Genomic DNA, 19,676 nt, shown 5'->3' with positions numbered 1-19,676 from the left:
GTAAACAATTGAAAATAAAATCGCGATTATCGTCATTATTATTTTAAAATACTGAAGGTTATTTTATTAAACTCGCAATATCAAAATGTTAAGCTCTTTCATCGTTTAAAAAAAATTGACAAATCAGCAGAAAAATATATTTTCAATATTATATACGAATACCCCTATATATAAAAATGGAAGAATCTTTGACTCAAGATGAGCCAATTACAAGGAGCATAAAAATAGTTATAGATTCCATTGAAAATATTGTACGTTTTTTTTTCGTACAATTCTACGGCATAATCATGAGAAAATTTGTTTACAAGACAGACTGTGAAAGAAGAAACTGGCATATCGTTTATCGTAATACATAATGATGTAGTGCTCGGAGAAAGTACTCCTCTCATTATCGATCCGGGTTTCAAGGAACCACCGGAAGTTTACGACGTCAACTTCGAGGTCGAATTTTTATTTATAATTAACGACTACAACAGTATGAATTCAATCGTATCCACACCGATTTTAAGTAAATAATTTGCTCTTCCACGTCACGACATATTTGCATGCATATCAATAAATAATTCATAACCATATTAATAAGTTAATAATTATTTCGATTGGGGTAAATCATTGCTTTATCAGTAAAGGTAACGAGTGATGTCCAAGATCAACATGTACCTAATTCTGACAGATCAGTTACGGAATCCAAGCAGAAAATAACAGCGATCGTTCCACAGCAAATATCGACTTCATCAAGCGTAATTGGTTTTTGCACTCTCGATCTAATGCCGATATTGCTAGGTAATAATTTATCACGCTGACATGGAGAAAGTAAAGTCGAGATACTGCACTTAAAATAATTCTAACAACCTTGACCACTAGGTGAAAAATTACTCGTTGAAAGATTAATAATGCAAACGCCACATCTTTCGTTTGATGGCAATGCGATCTCGTGGCAAAATCTTCCTTTGTTAAACGCGACAGTAATATACGATGGCGACGAGATATTTCCTTCGCAAGAAAAAATTAATTTCTTAAGTGTTACGGTGGAAAGTATCTACAATCCACCAATTTTTTTTACCGAAGATGCGGATTATAAAGTGGGCACGATAATATATGTTGACAATAAGGTATCTTATTGTTTTCAATAATTATTTAGCTAAAGATAATAGAAATTTTAGTTATAACTTTAGGGTTAATTAATTTTATTTAAGAGTAATTAAAAGATAATATTCTCTCTTTCCCTCTTTCCTTATATAATATATCAGATTAAAAATAAATTCATTATAATATTTTGATGATAATATACTGTTCTTTGCATTTTTCGTTATAACATATATAAAGATTTGTACATGAAAGAAAAAAATAATTTTATAAAAATAACGAATTAGATGTGCAGCAGAGCCTATAAAACGTGGACAAAAAAAGATAAGTTCTTAGAATTGACTTGTATATCACGTCTATAAAGATAAATGCAAGTATCAGAGTCCTAAGAACGTAACTAAAATAAAACAAATACTGTAATCTAGAGAATTGCATATAAATTAATTATATATAATATAAGTTTTAAAATTAAAATTTATAACTGTTAGACATTCAAATTAACAACGTTTTAGATGAATTCTCTGTATGTTAATTCGATAAAAATATTTATGCAAAATAAAATTAATCATAATTATATAAACAAAAACGATACTCTTTATCGCAGTTTCCAGAAAATGTAAAATTCGAAGACGGTAAATGGACAAAATATCGCGATCTGGAGAGATTCAAACGATGGCGAAGCTTATCAAAGTTACAGAGTCTTGCCAGATTGTCGAAGTGGAAACTCAATTACGATGACCCACATATAAAAAACATGCTCGACGTAGAACTCGACTTACAGGTAGGAACAACATTTTGCAATTTGATCTAACAAATTAACTGTACGATGAAGCGCGGAATAATGCATGTAATTTGCAGAAGAAAATATGTCAGGACGAACCTAGAATCGAGTGGAACTTTATGAATCGCAGCATATTGTGGGATGTGGGAAGCGAAATGATGAAGAAGCATCTTATCAAGTACATGTTAAAATTTCTTTCTTTTTTTATAAATATAAAAGATCGAAGAATTCATGTTAAATATCATAAATATTATATTCGAAGGTATAAATATTGGCCATTCCAATTTATGATAAGCAAAAAGAGCAATATTGAACCAAACAAAGAAGAATTGAGTGAATGTCAACTTTTACAGTGTTACGTCGATTTATCAGAGCTTGTTTTTCCAGGAAGTAAGTGTGTACAAATCATTTTAATACATGATAAATAATCATATTGAAAAGCTTAATACTTTCCTCCTTTAAACATTTTCTATAGTAAAAAGCACTCGTGTAATTGCGCAATTGTACACGCATGATGCATCGAGTATAGCCGAGAAGACTGGTTTAGAAAAAGATATTTTCTATATAGAACCTCATAAAAATTTAAAAGAACAAGAATCAGAGAAGGTTGACATAATATATATATATACAATATTTAGAATTTCATGCAAATTCATTTACTTGAAACATTCTGTATATGTAATACATAAAAAAATCAGCATTAATTAAGAGAATTTCTTCAAATTGGATTTCTAATTAGACGGATAACAAAATAATGGAAAGTAGCCCGTTAATTTCGGAGACTGGCGAACCTGTGTTTGTTATAATCGAGGTCGAGCTTTTTTATCCACTTGTCCCTTGTAGACTTGAAAATGACTTTTCAGACATGTATGTTCATAATCATCACAATGAAAAGTACCATAGTATTTAGTTGTTAAAAATAATACAAAAATTTAAATAATTAATTTCATTAGAATCGAGAAGATGATAAAGCCGAAAGAAACTAAGTCGCATTACGTTTATTCTCTCGATTTAGCGGAGCAGCAATATGCAACTTGTATTCGAGAAATAGTAGAGATTATAACGGAATGTTACAGGGTATCAACAAATACAATTCTTAAAATATAATTTAATATCATAAATTGAAATATATTGGTTATATCAGAAACATATGTTTTGTATTAGGATTTTCGTGATAAAAAAAACCTAGAAAATTCATCAGTATTAGAAGATCAGGAAGAGGATTCTGAAAAAGTAGACAAAACAAACTGTTTCACTCCTAAAGAGGTGAGATTAATTCCAATAGTGAGATACAAGGAATTATTGCGTTGCACATTCGTGTGCTTGTTACAATAATTTTCAGGATGAGCTAACTTGTTTCACGCAATATCTGTACAAAACTGGCACGTACTTAAATATACGTAGCACTTTGAAGCTGAAAGTGATCACGTTACTGGATCAAAAATTCAAGACAAACATGAATACTGTACACTCTATTGAGAGTCAGGTCTAATATATTTATTATTTAAAAATTATTATTATTATTATGTTTCAGCGTCTTATCATATTTATATTATTAGCGTCTCAGATTGATTGAGGATTAATGTCCGAATGTTTTGGCACACAGTCACATCTGATCAGCGGAAGATCAGAAAATTAAATTTAAATTAAAAATATCAAATATAATATATATTGTATTCAGAATATCTAACTTTGACCGATTATTCTCTATCATATTTATATATATATATTATATATATTTTATATATTTATATATATTTTATATATATATTATTATATATTATTTAAAACGTACTCAACTTTCAAATATATATTTTAAAAATATATTTAGGAATTTATTTAGACACAATTGAAAATAAGTAAAAGCTCTAATAAGCTACGATTTATGTACAGAATTTTATAGCATCCGTATACACGTATCTCGTTGAACAAATGCATCAGGCCATCAACAAGATCGTTGAAAGCCGTCTTAAGGTCGACGATTTGCCGAGCATTGTAATACCTAAAAAATTATTTTTCTATGCTGAAGAAGCTTATGAATTAGGTCATGTAGATGATGCAAGACGACATTATCAGACTGTACATAACTCAATCATTTATATTAACTCTTTGTAAACCAGGTGAGTTGTGACATACCCCAACAAGAATTCCTATAACATTTTAAAAAGTACCGCGTGCATGTTGCCGATTTCGTGCAACTGGAGAGCGTTGTTACCAATCACATTAAATTATAGTATCTGTATTTATAAATAATAAAATATAACATAGGGTATGAGACATACTCACATATGATTCATGTTGATTTTCCACCTGGTTCACGGAGGATTAAGAAAATGTCATATTAAATGTGTTATTATGCATAATTTTTTTCACAGGCAATCGCGGAAAATGAAAATAATACCAAAGCGTGGACCAAATATGCGATTTTTCTCTTGAAAATTAGCGAAACTGAACGCGCAACGGAGTGTTGTCATGAAGCGATTCGTTTGAACAGACAAGATAAATTCGCGTACGTAAAAATATTACAAGTATACTTTTCTAGTTGAACTCGGAAAGTAAAAAAGACGTAATAGATTCTTAAATAATCTCATGTAATAAATGTTTCTCTCCGCAGTTTATTGATACTTGGATTGATCCTCGCGGAAGATCAGAATTATCAAGAAGCAGAAATCTTTCTGAGAGCTGTTACTGATTTTTATCCTCAATTTGTTGAAGGATGGGTTATCTTACATCTTTTTTACACGCGCACAAATTACAGCCCAGGTATAACAAACCCATCATATTCGACGCCTGACTCGTAGAAGGTGCTATATATCCAGAAAAACATGAAGAAAAGTTTATGTTAAAAAAAAAATAATAAATAATGAAGACCATATTGGAAATACAAAGTACGGTTTATATCGAGAAAAGCGAGAGGCACGGTTTATGTCACATAAAATTGAAGAAGGATCTAGGTAGCAATATTTTCCTCTCATAAATTTTGTAGTACTATAATTAAGGAGTCGGGAATCGCCTTGATTTTCAACCCTGTTTCTCGCAATCATTTATTCATGTATCATTTAATTTTCCTTAACTGAATTTGTGTAATTTCCCTTCTTCAATTTCATATGACATAAATCATACTTTTCTCGATATATACCATACTTCGCATGCGTTCCGACATAGACCGATCTTCACACCTCATGCGAAATAATTTTTCAGAATTTTTTTTATAAGTATAGACTTTTTTGTGTATTCTTCGATATAGCATCTTCTACGGCTCAAATGTCGATATTTTCGTGTTAGGCAAAGATAAGATTAGAATGTACGAGAAGTATATATTTTTTTAAACAGGGATAGATCTTGCGTTGCGAATGGCGGAAAAAAGCATGAAAAACAGCGATAAAAAGATCTCAAGCGAAGATTCTCTCGCTTGGACAATGATTCACTGTCCACAGGATAACGTATTTATGATAACAGCCACACTCCTACTAAAACTGCATTTCTGCAATGTAATATGTCTGCATTTAAAATACATCTTACGTAAGAACGTGCAAATTATGCTGTCACGATTTGTTTGTATAGTTTGTTGACTTAGCGTTGGAGAAAGAAATATCTCGAGCAGGCAGACCAACCCATGTTCTATATTATTTAGCCGTGCGATGTTACTTATCGCAGCAATACGAAGAAGCTTTATCGCACTTGAAAGAAGCCGAAAGTATTTATGGACTGGTTCGTTTGCATTTGCCATTTGCATCATTATTAAATATTTAAATACATCGACCACACAATTATAGTTTCTCAATTACGAACAAAATGTAAATTAAATAGAATAGAAAGAAGATAGATAGAAAATAAATATAGATAACTTTAAATAAATAGATTAATTACGTAATATTATTAAATATAATTAATTATATAATTATATAAAATTAATTCTATAATGATTAATAATTAATTATTAAATAATCAATTAATATATAATCAATTAATATAATTTATTATGTCTCTCTAACTGATTTAATTATCATATAAATCGTATCAAATTAATTTGTCTATATTATATTTAAATCTCAAATATGTTTCTTTTGTTCAGGATTACTCTATAGCTAGTTTAATGGGACACTGTCATTTTCAAGAGGGTAATTTCGCAGATGCCATTCATTGCTACGAGTTCGCCAATTCAATGTTCGACAGGCCGAACGATTTGCATCTCGTGCAAATCAGGTAAAAACGTTTGTTCCGATATTGCGCGAGGCGATTGGAAGGAAAAAAAAATTAAATCGATTTATTTATAATAATATAACAATACTAGAATGGGACAGTATTACGAAAACGCTGGTAATTACGAGCGTGGGTTAAAAATATTCCTCACAGAATGCAAAACTTCACCCACGGCGGAAACGTGGCTTGGAGCAGGAATCGCCTTTTTTGAGGTGAATTAAATTAAGTTAAAAAGAAAGAAAAATTTCTAACAAAAACTTCCATGCCAAAATTATTATTTCATACGCAAAATTGTTTTTACATATGAAAATTGTCTCAGCTGCAACGATTCACGGAAGCCGAGATGGCTTTATCAGAGGCGAATCAGATCGATAATCGTAACGTGATTGTTTGGAAATATTTATGTCTGTTAAACATGTCTTTACAACGTGACGACGAATTTGCTCAGTGTTACGAACAAATCGCCCAGGTGAAAAGCCTGTAAAAAAAAAACAAGAATAACGCGTTCTTGCGTCTTTGTGACGTGTTACCTTCACCTTTACAGGACAATACGGCTTTCTCTCTAGAGAAACGGTCCCTCAAACCGCGGGATGGAAAATCGGGATCGGTCATGCTCTAAAAACTCTAGATGCCACAGACGCTGTAGCATATAAAATTCCCGTCTTTGATTCAGAAATTTATTATAGTTAACTCCACAATTGCGATGAGATTGATGGTGAGTCAGAGCTAGTGAAATATTTATAGATTTGCACTCTATATCCAGCTAGACTTTGCTACGCAATATTACACGACAGAAATATTCGATTAAATAATCAAAGAATATCAATATTTTCTTGCAGGGTACTTTTGTTATACTTTGTTTGCTCGATGTAGCGATATTTACGACGATTAGCTGCAATGAGTCAAGCAGTGCAATGCGTCATTCAGTTTTAAAAAAAGGTAATACTGCAGACGACATCATTATCGATAATTATTTGCGACTACGGAAACGTTTAAATTTATACTTTGTTCTCGTAACCTTGCCAAAGTAATTCGAATTATAGAATTAATAGAATTAAAGTAATTAGAATTAAAGAAAAATGTAAGATAATATTGCGGTATTCTTATCTAAGATCTGGTTGCGTCAATGTTACTTTGACTTTAAGCGAAACTTAAAGCTCTATCTGTCTCGTTTTTAAAACCAAAAAGAGACAATAAGAGTTTTCAGCCTCGCTTAATATCAAAGTAAAATTGGTGCAATCGGGCCTAAATGCTATTAAAAATTATGCAGTTGCTATTTGTTTGCAGATGACGTTCCGCGGATCAAAATAAAGGTGTTTCGTGGTCCAACGCAGGAAGAGAATGACGAATATTTCGCTACTTGGGGATATTGGATTCAACAACCCAGCAGATAATGTCGATGTGGCAATCTTTCTGGTTTTACTTGCTCTCTATCATTTATATGTAATAATGAAATAAATATTTCTTCTTCAATGTGCGTAAAATAATAATAATATATATTGAAAGATTAAAATTAAGATCAAAACCAATTTTTTTTATGATTAAAATAAACCTTCATTTATTAATTATATTCTATTAGCGATAGATAGCTGTTAAATAATTGTTTGTAATTAAAATTAATATATTTCTGATAAACTGGATAATTTTTTCGTCTTTTTGTCAAAGTGAATAGGAATATTGAAGGGAAATATTGAAGGGAACATGACTAGAACGTCAAAATAAATACATATAATCTATAAGATATATGCATTTCTGTATAAATTGATAATATATAAGCCTAAAATTTACAACAGACATTCGGATTAATAGCATTTTAGATAAATTGTCTGTGTTCGATAAAGCAAAAATATTTATGCAAAATAAATTTAATCACATACGACAAAGAAATGTATATAAAATAGAACTCCTTATAATTGTAAAATAATACAGATTTAAGAGGGCTAATTTGAAGTCAGCGCGGTAAGAAGTGCGCAATTTATACTTATATAATCATTAATAGTATAATGTGTATTAAAAGATATAAGTTTGAACATTTCGGCTATCGGTTTTAGTCACCTTCAGCAAATATAATAAATATTCTATATAATTAATATTCTAGTAGAGAATATTTTTTTATCTTTGAAAATATAAGATGTTATCAATCTTTTATCTAGTCGAAAAATGAGAAAATCATAAACATCGCACAAAGAAGTTGCCTGTCTTCTTGGTTAACAAATTATCGCGTTCTCAATCTCCATATACATTGCAATTAAATATAATACAATATTGAATAAATGAAAAAGATTTGTATAAAACATGTTGTGATAAAATTTAGAAATCATCAAAATGTATCGAATGTTTTTAATTGTTTCACGTCCAAGAATGTAATTCATGTGTAATTGCGCAATTGTATACATATGATGCATCGAGTATAATCGAGAAGACTGGTTTGAAAAAAGATATTTTCTATACAGAACCTCTCGGAGTAAAAATTTAAAAGAACAAGAATCAAAAAAGGTTGACGTGATATACATACAATATTTAGAATTTCGCAAATTCATTTGAAATATTCTGTATATGTTACACATAAAAAAAACGGCATTAATTAAGAGAGTTTCTTCAATTTCGAATATTCAATTCAGATGAGTATCGAAATAATGGTAGCCCGTTAATTTCGAAGACTGGCGAGCCTGTGTTTGTCATAATCAAGGTCGAGCTTTTTTATCACTGTGCCTTGTAGACTTGAAAATGACTTTTCAGACATAAGTAAGTTCATAATCATCACAATGAAAAAAAAGTACCATAGTATTTAGTTGATAAAAAATTATACAAAAATTTAAATAATTAATTTTATTAGAATCAAGGAAATAATGCAGCCGCAAGTAACTACACACATTATTTTGTCGATTTAGCGGAGCAACATTATGCAATTTTGTATTCAACAATGGAGATTATTACGGAAAGCTACAGGGTATCAACAAATAAAATTTTTATGTAAAATATAATTTAATATCATAAATTGAAATATATTAGTTATATCAGAAATATGTTTCGTATTAGGATTTTTGATGAAAAAAAAAACAAGAAAAGTCATCCACATTAAAATATCAGGCAGGTGATTCTGAAAGAGTGGATAAATCGAAGTACTTTCGCTCCTGAAGAGGTGAGATTAATTCCAACAGTGAGATACGAAAAATTATATTGCGTTGCGCGTTCATGTACTTGTTATAATAATTTTCGGGATGAACTAACTTGTTTTACACAATATCTATACAAAACTGGTACGTACTTAAACGTACGCAGCATTTCGAAGCTAAAAGTGATCACGTTGCTGGATCAAAAGTTCAAGACAAATGTAAATACCGTACATTACGTTGACAGCCAAGTCTAAAAATATATTTATTACTCAAAAATTATTATTATTATATATTATATTAAATGTACGCCGCTTTCAAACGATGGAGATCTCAAGTGAAGATCCTCTTGCTTGGACAATGATTCACTGTTCACGGGACAACGTGTGTATAAATATAGCAGCCACACTCCTACTAAAACTGCATTTCTGCGACGTAATATGTCTGCATTTAAAATACATCTTACGTAAAAACGTGCGAATTATGCCGCCACGATATAAGTTTGTGTAGTATGTTGGCTTAGCGTTGGAGAAAAAAATGTTTCGAGCAGGTAGATCTACTCATTGTTCTATATTACTTAGTCTTGTGATGTTATTTATCGCAGCAATACAAAGAAGCTTTATCGCACTTGAAAGAAGTCAAATGTATTTATGGATTGGTTCGTTTGCATTTGCATCATTATTAAATACATCGACCATAATTAAAGTTAATTAAGTTTCTCAACTATGAACTACAAATTAAATATTTAGATAAAAGATAAATATATATAACTTCGAATAAATATATTAATTATCTAATATTATTAAATGTAATTAATTATCTAATTATTATCTAATTATATAAAATTAATTATAATAATTAATAATTGATTACTAATTAATTAATATAATTATATATTTAATTTTAATTATCCTATAAATATCGGATAAATTAATTTGCCTATATCATATTTAAATCTCAAATATATTTCTCCTCAGACTGAGAGACATTTCTTTAGAAAAGTGTTACGTCTTTATCTAGAGTCAGACTGTAATCTAAGTGAAATATTTATAGATTTGCGCTCTAGCTAGCTAGATTTAGTTGCGTAATATTACACGACAGAAATATTCGATTAAATAATCAATTTCCTTGCACTGCTCTTGTTATGCTTTGTCTGCTTGATGTAGCAATATTTACGACGATTAGCTGCAATGAGTCAAGCAGTGCAATGCGTCATACAGTTTTAAAAAAAGGTAATACTGCAGACGACATTATTATCGATAATTATTTGCGACTACGGAAACGTTTAAATTTATACTTTGTTCTCGTAACCTTGCCAAAGTAATTCGAATTATAGAATTAATAGAATTAAAGTAATTAGAATTAAAGAAAAATGTAAGATAATATTGCGATATTCTTATCTAAGATCTGGTTGCGTCAATGTTACTTTGACTTTAAGCGAAACTTAAATCTCTAACTGTCTCGTTTTAAAGTCAAAAAGAGACAGTAAGAGTTTTTCAGTCTCTTTAAAATTAAAATAACGTTGGTGCAATCGAGCCTAAATGCCATTAAAAATAGTTGCTATTGCAGTTGCTATTTTTTTGCAGATGACATTCCACGGAACAAAATAAAGATGTTTCGTGATCCAACGCAGGAAAAGAATGACGAATATTTCGCCATCAAATATCATTTATATGTAACACAATGAAATAAGTTCTTCTTCTTCAATGTGCGTAAAATAATAATAATATATATCAAAAGATTAAAATTACAAAACTAATTGTTTTTATGATCAAAAAAGACTTTCATTTATTAATTATATTATATTAGCGATAGGCAGCTGTCTATTAACTGTCTGTAAATAAAATTAATATATTTCTGATAAACTGGATAATTTTTTCGTCTTTTTGTCAAAGTGAATAGGAATATTGAAGGGGAACATCTTAGAATGCATAAAAAAAATACACAAATTATTTTATAATATTAAGCTGTCATGTCTTTTATATTCAAACGTTACAATACAGTTATTATTCAGGCATATACATTATAAATATAATGCCAATTCTGTAAGACATGAATACATATTACTTTTTATATAATGGATTGTTTGGATTCATTTGTTTTCCATGATTGTCCAAATCCGCTTTGTCACCCTTCCCTGGGTACCCAGTCTTGTGACCAGGTCCGCTTGGCGTGTGAGTTGGATTACATTGATTAGTACGATTGGCTACATCCTTCGAATCCATCTAGAATATGAATATAATTTTTATAATAAAATATATAATAATAATGTAAATATATAAATTCGATGCATGTCTTAAATTCGCAGTTCGTTTAAAAGGATTCTAAAGCCGTCTATATTATATCGATTAAATCATAATTTTTGTATAGCAATTACTTTTTCCCTCTTTTACAGATTCAAAAATCTTTTTCTAGCAAAGTACACATGACAAAAAATTTCAAAATTGAAATCTTAAGAAAAATTTTTCGTTGTTCTCGATATAAACTCCATCTCACAGACAAATATTAATGCGTATGCATATTAATTCTGAAAAAAGATTTCAAATGTAAAAAAGGAAAAAAGTAATTATTATATAAAAATTACGATTCAGTTGGTAATACAACGGCTTTAAAAAATAATAAAGAAAGGAACAAAAGAAATGGAATATAACGTTAAATGAATTGATTGAAAGATAAGAATTTGCAAGAAAATGATTAATACGTTTCATATCATTTTATTTTAAATAAAAATTGAAAATATTTTCTTACATCTTTTCAGAAATGAATTGTGTATATTCACTTATATCGTGTGTTTTTTTATATATAGATTCTTCAATCGCAAATTAGACATTTAATACATTATGGTTTAAAGTAGATGACTAAGTTATATATCATAATATTTAAATTAAATATTTTTAATGTGTAAAAGGAATAACGAAAATTAATTTTTTTAATTATTAGAAAAAAAAGCATAAAAGCCGACTAGATATTATTGCAGCTTTTATATCCTCTAATAATAATTTTTTCTTTCTCTAATAATAATTGATTTATTTAAAAAGTCATTATAAATTTCAATTAAAAATGTCGCGAGCATCAAAATACGTCCTCATCTTACACATTCCTCCTTTTTTTTGTATTTCATAAGGATACAGTAATAATGTGTGCTGTTAGATTATTTAAAAATTGTATAAAAATTATGAAAATTAGTGTCAAATTATGTATATAAATTTATTTTCTGAGTATCGATCATGTAATTTTTTCTTTACAACGGAAACTTCAAAAGGGAAAATTTTTTAAATATATGTATTCTGTATGTATGTATATGTATACATACATACAAAAAAATTTTCACTTTTCACGTTTCTACTCTAAAGAAAAAGTTACATGATCGATATCCTGAAAGCTTGCATTAATAACGAATTGATTTCTCAACCTATATGGTTTGTTAAAAAACAAAAAACTTTAATCTTTATTAAAATTATTTAAGAATAGATTGAAAAAGATTCAACATAATTTTATTTCTTTAAAGTAATTGACCATGAACGTTTGGAAAAGCTTATTGTAATTTAACATTCACATATAAAAGAATTCAAATACAGATTTTAAGAACAATTTTTATAAAAACTTCCATGGTTATTGCAAAATAAATTGCGACCAACAGCTCAACAGTGGAATTATATAATTTGACAGACAATTTCTTAAAATAATTATACCTAATCATTATAAGAATTTAATTTTTATATTCCGTTTTCAATCTATTGGTTTTCTATGTTTAATTATTGTAAACACTGAGGATAACCTGATAAAGAAGTTTAATTTATTCATTTTAATATGATAGAATAATTTCGCAATAATACATAGCATCGACTTTTATGCTCTTTTAATAATAATTTATTTATTAAAAAAAAACCGTTATAAATTTCAATTTAATAATTTTTTTTTAAATTACATTGTACTGTGAACACATATTGCGTTATAATATTTCCAGTATTACGAAGTATAACAGCAGCCACATGCCTTTCTTTACGTTAGTGACACTTGAATGAATTTTTATAAGGTTTTTCTTTTTTAAGAAACTTTTAATAAAGTATTACTTTACGCACTGTCGTAATTTTATATAGAACTGATGCTGCTATTCTTTAACTTAAACTGATTCTAATCAAAAAATCATTAATTTTTTTGTAAACTATATTAGGAGTAAAATTAATTAATAAGTTGAAATTAATAAGATAAAATACTCACTTTTGCTTTTAGCTGGATGAAGTCTTATTAAATGAAAAGACTTGGAAATATTAAAGCCTTCAATACAACACGTAAATGACGATCAAGGATCCAAGAGATACTTGCAATATGATTACGACAGTTTTGATGAGTAAAATGAAGTGAAGTTCGTACTGATCGCAGTATTTATACCATCTCAAACATCATGCAGGGAATCCTCTAGAAGTAATTCTTATCAAAAGAGGGGAAATCCTCCAGATGATTCCATTTTCAAACGGAAGAGTTGATCCTATTTTCAAAGCAGAGGAAAGTGTTGGTTTATTAAGGTGCCTTTTTATGCTGATGCTCGACGCTCATTTTCAGTCAAAATAGATTACGTGATGTAAATTAACGCTTTCGTCAATTTCTATCACGTGACTTATTTTGACGCCAAAAATGAGCATCGAGTGTCAGTATGAAAAAGCACTTTTATGCATCCTACATTGTAAACGTTATTCTAGAAGTATGGTCAATGTAATGCTAGAAATGTTTTGAAACGTTCTTTGATTGGTCAGTCAAATGCTTCAAAGCGAGACCATGTCATAAAAATTTAAACCCGTAGTATTTATAGTCGATTCTTATATTATTTAAGACTGTCTTAAATACAATTTTAAAATGTCATGAACCAATCAAAGAGCCATATTAACATCTTAAGACATTACTTAAGACGGTTTTAAAATAAGAACAGACTATGAACGTTGCCTTTAGTATTCATTAGCAAATCAATATTGTGGACAAACTTGTTATACGACATGTATAACAGGCTTTAGACTTGTTTGTCAGTCGTACGCTGTGTACACGGTTTGATAATGCAGCCAACTCATCCTCTGCTTTGTTTGAAGACATAATCAACTCTACTGCTGAAAACAGAACCTGTCGGGGAAATTTATTTCTTTTCTTGATTAGAGTTTACCTTTATGAAGTTCTCCATTAGATATACAAATACTTACAGATTATCAGTATACCAATTAATAGTTACAAAGAAATTTCTCTTCAGATATTTTTTATAATCTAATTGAACTTGCAATTATGTAATAAATTTGTCTATCACATTGTGCGTCATATTCTCTTGTCTAATTAAATCTTTTTAGTCGTTAATCAGTCTTTGAGCAATCTGTTATGATAACATTTAACTTTTTTTTAGTTAGGTGCTACGCACTCTTATTAAATATGAAGCGAATTACATATTGTGTGTACTCTATATATTACTTAGATATATATATATATATATATATATATATATATGTGTTAATATTTTATATTAAATCATAATGTCGTAATTAAATCAAATTGATCTTCGCACTTACCATCAATAAATCAAATAAAGATGTAGCGCACGTAGCTGCAAGTGTGTCGTGTGCAAAATAACCACAAAGTAACCGCAGCGTAAAAAGGGTTGCATCCTTATAGGTGTTCGTAATTATCATGAAGCACTTAACATTATACCGCAATTAAGTTCATAAATTATCTCTTCATAAATTAAACAATAAAAACAATTAAAATAATATGAAAATTTATAATAAATACTAAACTTTTTCTCAAATCTCTCATTAGAATAAATATTTACTCACATTGTGCTTTTTTATAATTTCTCACCTGCGTGATCTGTCTGTAACGAGCAAATTTGTAAAGATACTTTAAAAATGTATTTAACAGTCACAAATATTTTCAAACAGTCGCAAATAATTATTGATTTGATCCAATATAAGTCACCTCAGCTTCAGTACATCGTCACGAGTGAATAATTTTCGTGTGTAGAAATGACTTTTGCGTATAGAAAAATAATCTTTGCATGAAAAAGTCTTTGTCGCACGATAAGATAAAAACAATCGTTTCTCTACCAGGGAACGATCATCGATCATTCATCGGCATGCTTCAAACTTGAAATCGAATTCTATTTGTCATCGAATTTTGAGCGTCGCAGATGTGCATTGCAGGTTTATACAGACGCGCTTAAACGTACGCGCTTAAATAACGGTTTGTACACATCTGTCCCCTATTCCGGCTGGTACGTATAATAGGGGTCGTAAGGACCCCTTCGTGCTCTTACGAGACGCGCAGTTGGACTCATCGTCGTGTACGTATGGCATGCATACCCATCGACAATGAGAAGACACGGCCGGTCGCGGCCGAACAATCTCTGGAAACTGCGTTATGTCCCGATAAAACAAAGAGATTGCTATTATCTCGATGCAAGGAAACGTATCGTTATGCTATTGCTACGCCCATTAGCGGCTTCGATACTCGCTATTTATCGATAGCCCCGATCTCTGCTAATTAACAGCGGAAACGCAAAATGAATGAGCCGTTTTCCCTTGGCATTTTCCTCAGCAGATTGTTCACCGTTGCTGCACACATGCTATGTAATTCGTGATTCGCGTAGAAATATGTAATTGATTTTTCTCTTTCGTCGAATTATACAGGATGTTCAAAAAAAGTGAACTGAACTTTAGGAACATATCATATATTTATCAAAACCAACCAAAAGTAAGTCTTAATAAGCAGTACTCCAAAAATTATTTATGTCCAAGTTATAAAATATTTTCTACTATAATAAATAATCATGGTTGGTAAATAATAAAAACGTTAAAAGTTCAAAAAAAAGTTAAAAAGTTAATAACTTTTAACTTAACTTAGTTACTTTAAATGCAGTTATTTTAAATGCATTAATTTTTAACTTAATTTAATTACTTTTAAACTTTAATTTATTAACTTTTTTTAAATTGAAAATGTTTCTATCTTTCTTAATGCTAATATTTTTTTTCTATAAAGTCTTAAATATTAGAAAATTAATTTAGAAAAAGTTCAATGATTTTATAATAAGAGACTCTATAATAAGAGTCACATCATACGGTGGCCAGTTTTTATTGACTCTAGCGAGTCAATAAAAAGAGAATTTTGTCAATTCCCGTTTATATTTGAATCACATAATTTTAGATATCACAAACGTTATATTTCAGCAACATAAATATGAAATGAACTGTAGATAAAGAATTGTTGTAGAACCGAGTTGCACATCTACTCATTTTCTAAATTTTTACATATATTTTTTGTAACAAATATCTAATCGAATATGTAATCGTAAACATGCACGAACAGTCGTTTCAGAAGTTAAAGAAAATTTGATAAAGAAAGAGAAATAATGCAAACATATATCCTTCTCTTTCGCAAGATTTTGACAAAAACACCTTATGATGTGACTCTTATTATATATAAATAACTTACATGTGGATATAAAATTAAATTTGCCTAATAATCTATATTTGTAAGGGTTATTTAAAGTAATCTCATTTTAAGAAAAATTAAGACATTCTGATCTCAAAAATAATTTTTTTCAAAATTAACTTTTTTTAAACTTAAGTTAATTTAATCTTAACTTAACTTTTATTAAGTTAATTCTTTATTCCTTCAATTTTCAACTTAATTTTATTAATTTTATAAGCCATTAACTTTAACTGAATTTAGTTTTAAAAAAACATTAATTTATTCAACCCTGTGAATAATTAATTTATTTCGAGCATGTAAACATATTTACGTGCAATCGCTCATATTCACTCGTCCTTCACACACATCTAATGTTGAAAATAATGTTAAATATCGTCAGCATTTAATGTTTATATAAACAATGCATCAGTTAATACATTGGACGAACTGATTTAACTGACACTTTTGGATTGACTGACTTAATTGACTCAGAAAAAATTAATGCTGTTGTCAACAAACAAAAAATAAATCTGCAATAAAATCTTTGAACGTGTTCAATTTAAAAAAAAATGTGCCGAATAGTGTGTTGAAATAAACGGGGAGCGCATTGAATATCTATTATAGATTAAATTTACTTTTTGTTTTACAAACTTAGAAATAAATGATTTTTAGATTTATTATTTATTAAAACTTTTCGATTTGTTTTCACAGTAATACATATTCCTAAAGTTTGGTATCATCTTTATAAACACCCTTAGAACATCAAAGCAAGTCAAAGATTTTTTAAATAGCGAAAATTCATTTTGACAATATTTCGAAATAACAACTTTCTGACGCCTTTCGGATTTCAAGATGAGATATTTGCATGACTAATTTCCGTTTCTATCAATGTATTAAATTGGTCAGAAAATTCGTGCCGTTCTTTTTAGCTCAAAATTATACATAAAATATATTTGTTGTTGTTGTTATATTGTACCATCCAATAGAGTTTTAGCTTTAAAAATTGGTTTTTTAAATTATGGTACGATAATTTTTAACGAAGTTATGAACAATCAAAGCCAAAATGCTCCTTTTATTAGAATTCGCGATGACTCAGTAACAAAAAATCTTAGAAATTACATTTTTTAAAAACGATTTTGTAGAGAAAATTTTAAACTTTCACTTGGATGAAAAGCCGAAAATTTTTACAAATTTTTTTAGGATAAATGATAGACTCAAAGTTAGAAGAAAATTTTCCATCTTTTTCAGCTCGTAGTTTTCTGTTCTAAAAATTATTAAACTCACAGAAACTCAAAAAATATAATCTTTCGAAAGTAGAGATTTCAAGCTTCAAAACCATTTTTTTAAATTTAAATTTCACTTATTTTTGACAAAGATATTGTAAGTACAATTTTGTAAAAAGAAAAAAAACGGCACGAACTTTCTGACTCAGTAAATTAATTTTAATCTCGATTTAACTTGCTCTTCATTCTTAGAATTAGAAAAAGATAAAAAGTTAGTTTAAAATAAACTGCATTAGAAACGAGTATAAGTTGGTCGCCAATTGTACTTACGACCTTACTCGATTATCATACGCGTGAATTCATAAAATGTCCTTTAAATTCGGACACGCAACGCGGAACACGTGTGAGTGACTCAGCCATTCTCACACACACGCATGATGCGTCACCATAGCATTTTACACATGCAGATGTTCTGAGCGGGCGCGTGCCTCCGGTGAATGATGCTATGGTTCTTTCGAGGGACAGACCCCCGTTTGGTCGCGTTCACAGGGGATCGATAATCGCACACCTGGCCCTTAAAAATACCATTGGTGTGATTTCATAGACATCTTCCAGCTCCAAACGAGCCTGGAAAACAGCTCGAGACATCTCATCCTGCGTTCTCCACGCCAATGGATAGTCTCTTTGAAGAGACAAACTTATCACCTTCCGAAAGTAAAAGAAAAGTATCTTGTTATACCTCCTACTGCGTACAGACTTTACCGATTGACAAAAGCTATTGTTATTTCTTATTTGTGGATCCATCGATACCAAAAAGATTAGGCACACAAAAATGGATTCTAAATGAGATTCACCTCATCTGTAGACTTATTTAATATTTAAAAACATTTTCTATAATATTTCTTTTTCGAATTGTTTAAAAATTATACATTTCCTGAACTTTTCTCACATTCATTAAATATTTTTAAATTCTGTTTATAAAATGAATGAGTGGTTCATGAGAAATGGTAATTTTAGAATTTTTTTTATTTTATACTATAATATTTATTTTTTAATTCTAGTATACAGTTCAATAGTTTAATAAAATCTATTTGAAACGTTTCTGTCTCTCATATGCTATATATTTTATTTCTTGTCTTAATAAATTTAATTAGTTTCATTTATTTTAGAGTAAATTGATCTCAACATTCTCTTTCCTTGTTTTTAATCACCGAGTTTCTCATAATGTTTAGTAACACGTATAAACTGGAGTACAAGAAATCACAAGAAATAAAAAAAGTCTCGTTATTTTATCGTTGCGAGAGATCTCGTAATCTTAAAAATTTTTCTTCGTCGCGGAAATCTGCGATAAGAAAACTGCACTACGAAGACGTACATAGATACGCCATTTACGCAGATCTATCCACTTTGCATACCAGAACCTGGATCACCTTGTGTCTATCGCAATTAAAGGCCTTCCGGCGTGCGTCCCGTCAAAGAGAACGCGCGTCTCGTTACGGTTTGACGGTTACGCACTGACACGCGCTTCGTCCCATGTGTGTGTGTGTGTATGTGTATGTGTAAGGAGGGCATGCACAGGGAGACGGGCACCCCGTGCAAGCTGCCCCCGTGGAAACGATGAAGGCAGAAAGGGAATGAGGGGCCCGCTGCGCTTTCACACAACTTGGCTTTGGGGCGGGGAAGGGGTGGGACGCGAAGAGATCGAGTCGCGCGAGCGACGAGGAAGTCGGAAGTCGGACTCCGAGTCAGTCGATTGTGGGGCATTATCGCGCTTAGTTCAATCATCGTATCGTATTCGCGCGACCGTGTGCACGTGGGCATGTACAT

At 29.9% G+C, this 19,676-nt stretch overlaps 1 protein-coding gene and 2 long non-coding RNA genes across 4 annotated transcripts; 2 read left to right on the top strand and 1 right to left on the bottom strand.

The window, feature by feature from the left end:
• The first annotated feature begins 23 nt into the window (after positions 1-23).
• Positions 24-7,427, top strand: LOC105151430 (cilia- and flagella-associated protein 70). The gene is given in 19 exon segments (XM_087409117.1): positions 24-1,867; positions 1,945-2,045; positions 2,130-2,257; positions 2,343-2,473; positions 2,577-2,734; positions 2,821-2,944; positions 3,032-3,145; positions 3,147-3,353; positions 3,761-3,946; positions 4,243-4,376; positions 4,482-4,630; positions 5,201-5,358; positions 5,432-5,578; positions 5,943-6,073; positions 6,162-6,282; positions 6,390-6,539; positions 6,615-6,785; positions 6,910-7,009; positions 7,341-7,427. Coding segments are annotated over 17 exon segments (2,241 nt in total). The 5' UTR covers positions 24-1,840; the 3' UTR covers positions 6,690-6,785; positions 6,910-7,009; positions 7,341-7,427.
• Positions 7,428-10,118: 2,691 nt separating this feature from the next.
• On the top strand, positions 10,119-11,275 carry LOC147908747 (uncharacterized). The gene is made up of 2 exons (XR_015546052.1): positions 10,119-10,415; positions 10,770-11,275. It is a non-coding gene; the product is annotated as an uncharacterized LOC147908747 (long non-coding RNA).
• Positions 11,276-13,404: 2,129 nt separating this feature from the next.
• On the bottom strand, positions 13,405-19,614 carry LOC147908746 (uncharacterized). 2 transcript variants are annotated; one of them, XR_015546048.1, is made up of 3 exons: positions 14,994-19,614; positions 14,730-14,892; positions 13,405-14,536 (listed from the first exon to the last, which is right to left on the bottom strand). It is a non-coding gene; the product is annotated as an uncharacterized LOC147908746 (long non-coding RNA). The 2 variants fall into 2 exon arrangements; XR_015546047.1 differs by having other exon boundaries at positions 14,730-19,614.
• Between the last annotated feature and the right edge of the window lie 62 nt (positions 19,615-19,676).

This window comes from Acromyrmex echinatior, chromosome 8 (genome assembly GCF_024713525.1).
Source record: "Acromyrmex echinatior isolate Ae372 chromosome 8, ASM2471352v2, whole genome shotgun sequence".
In the NCBI taxonomy this organism is placed as follows: domain Eukaryota; kingdom Metazoa; phylum Arthropoda; class Insecta; order Hymenoptera; family Formicidae; genus Acromyrmex; species Acromyrmex echinatior.
This window is presented reverse-complemented; position numbering and strand designations above follow the sequence as displayed.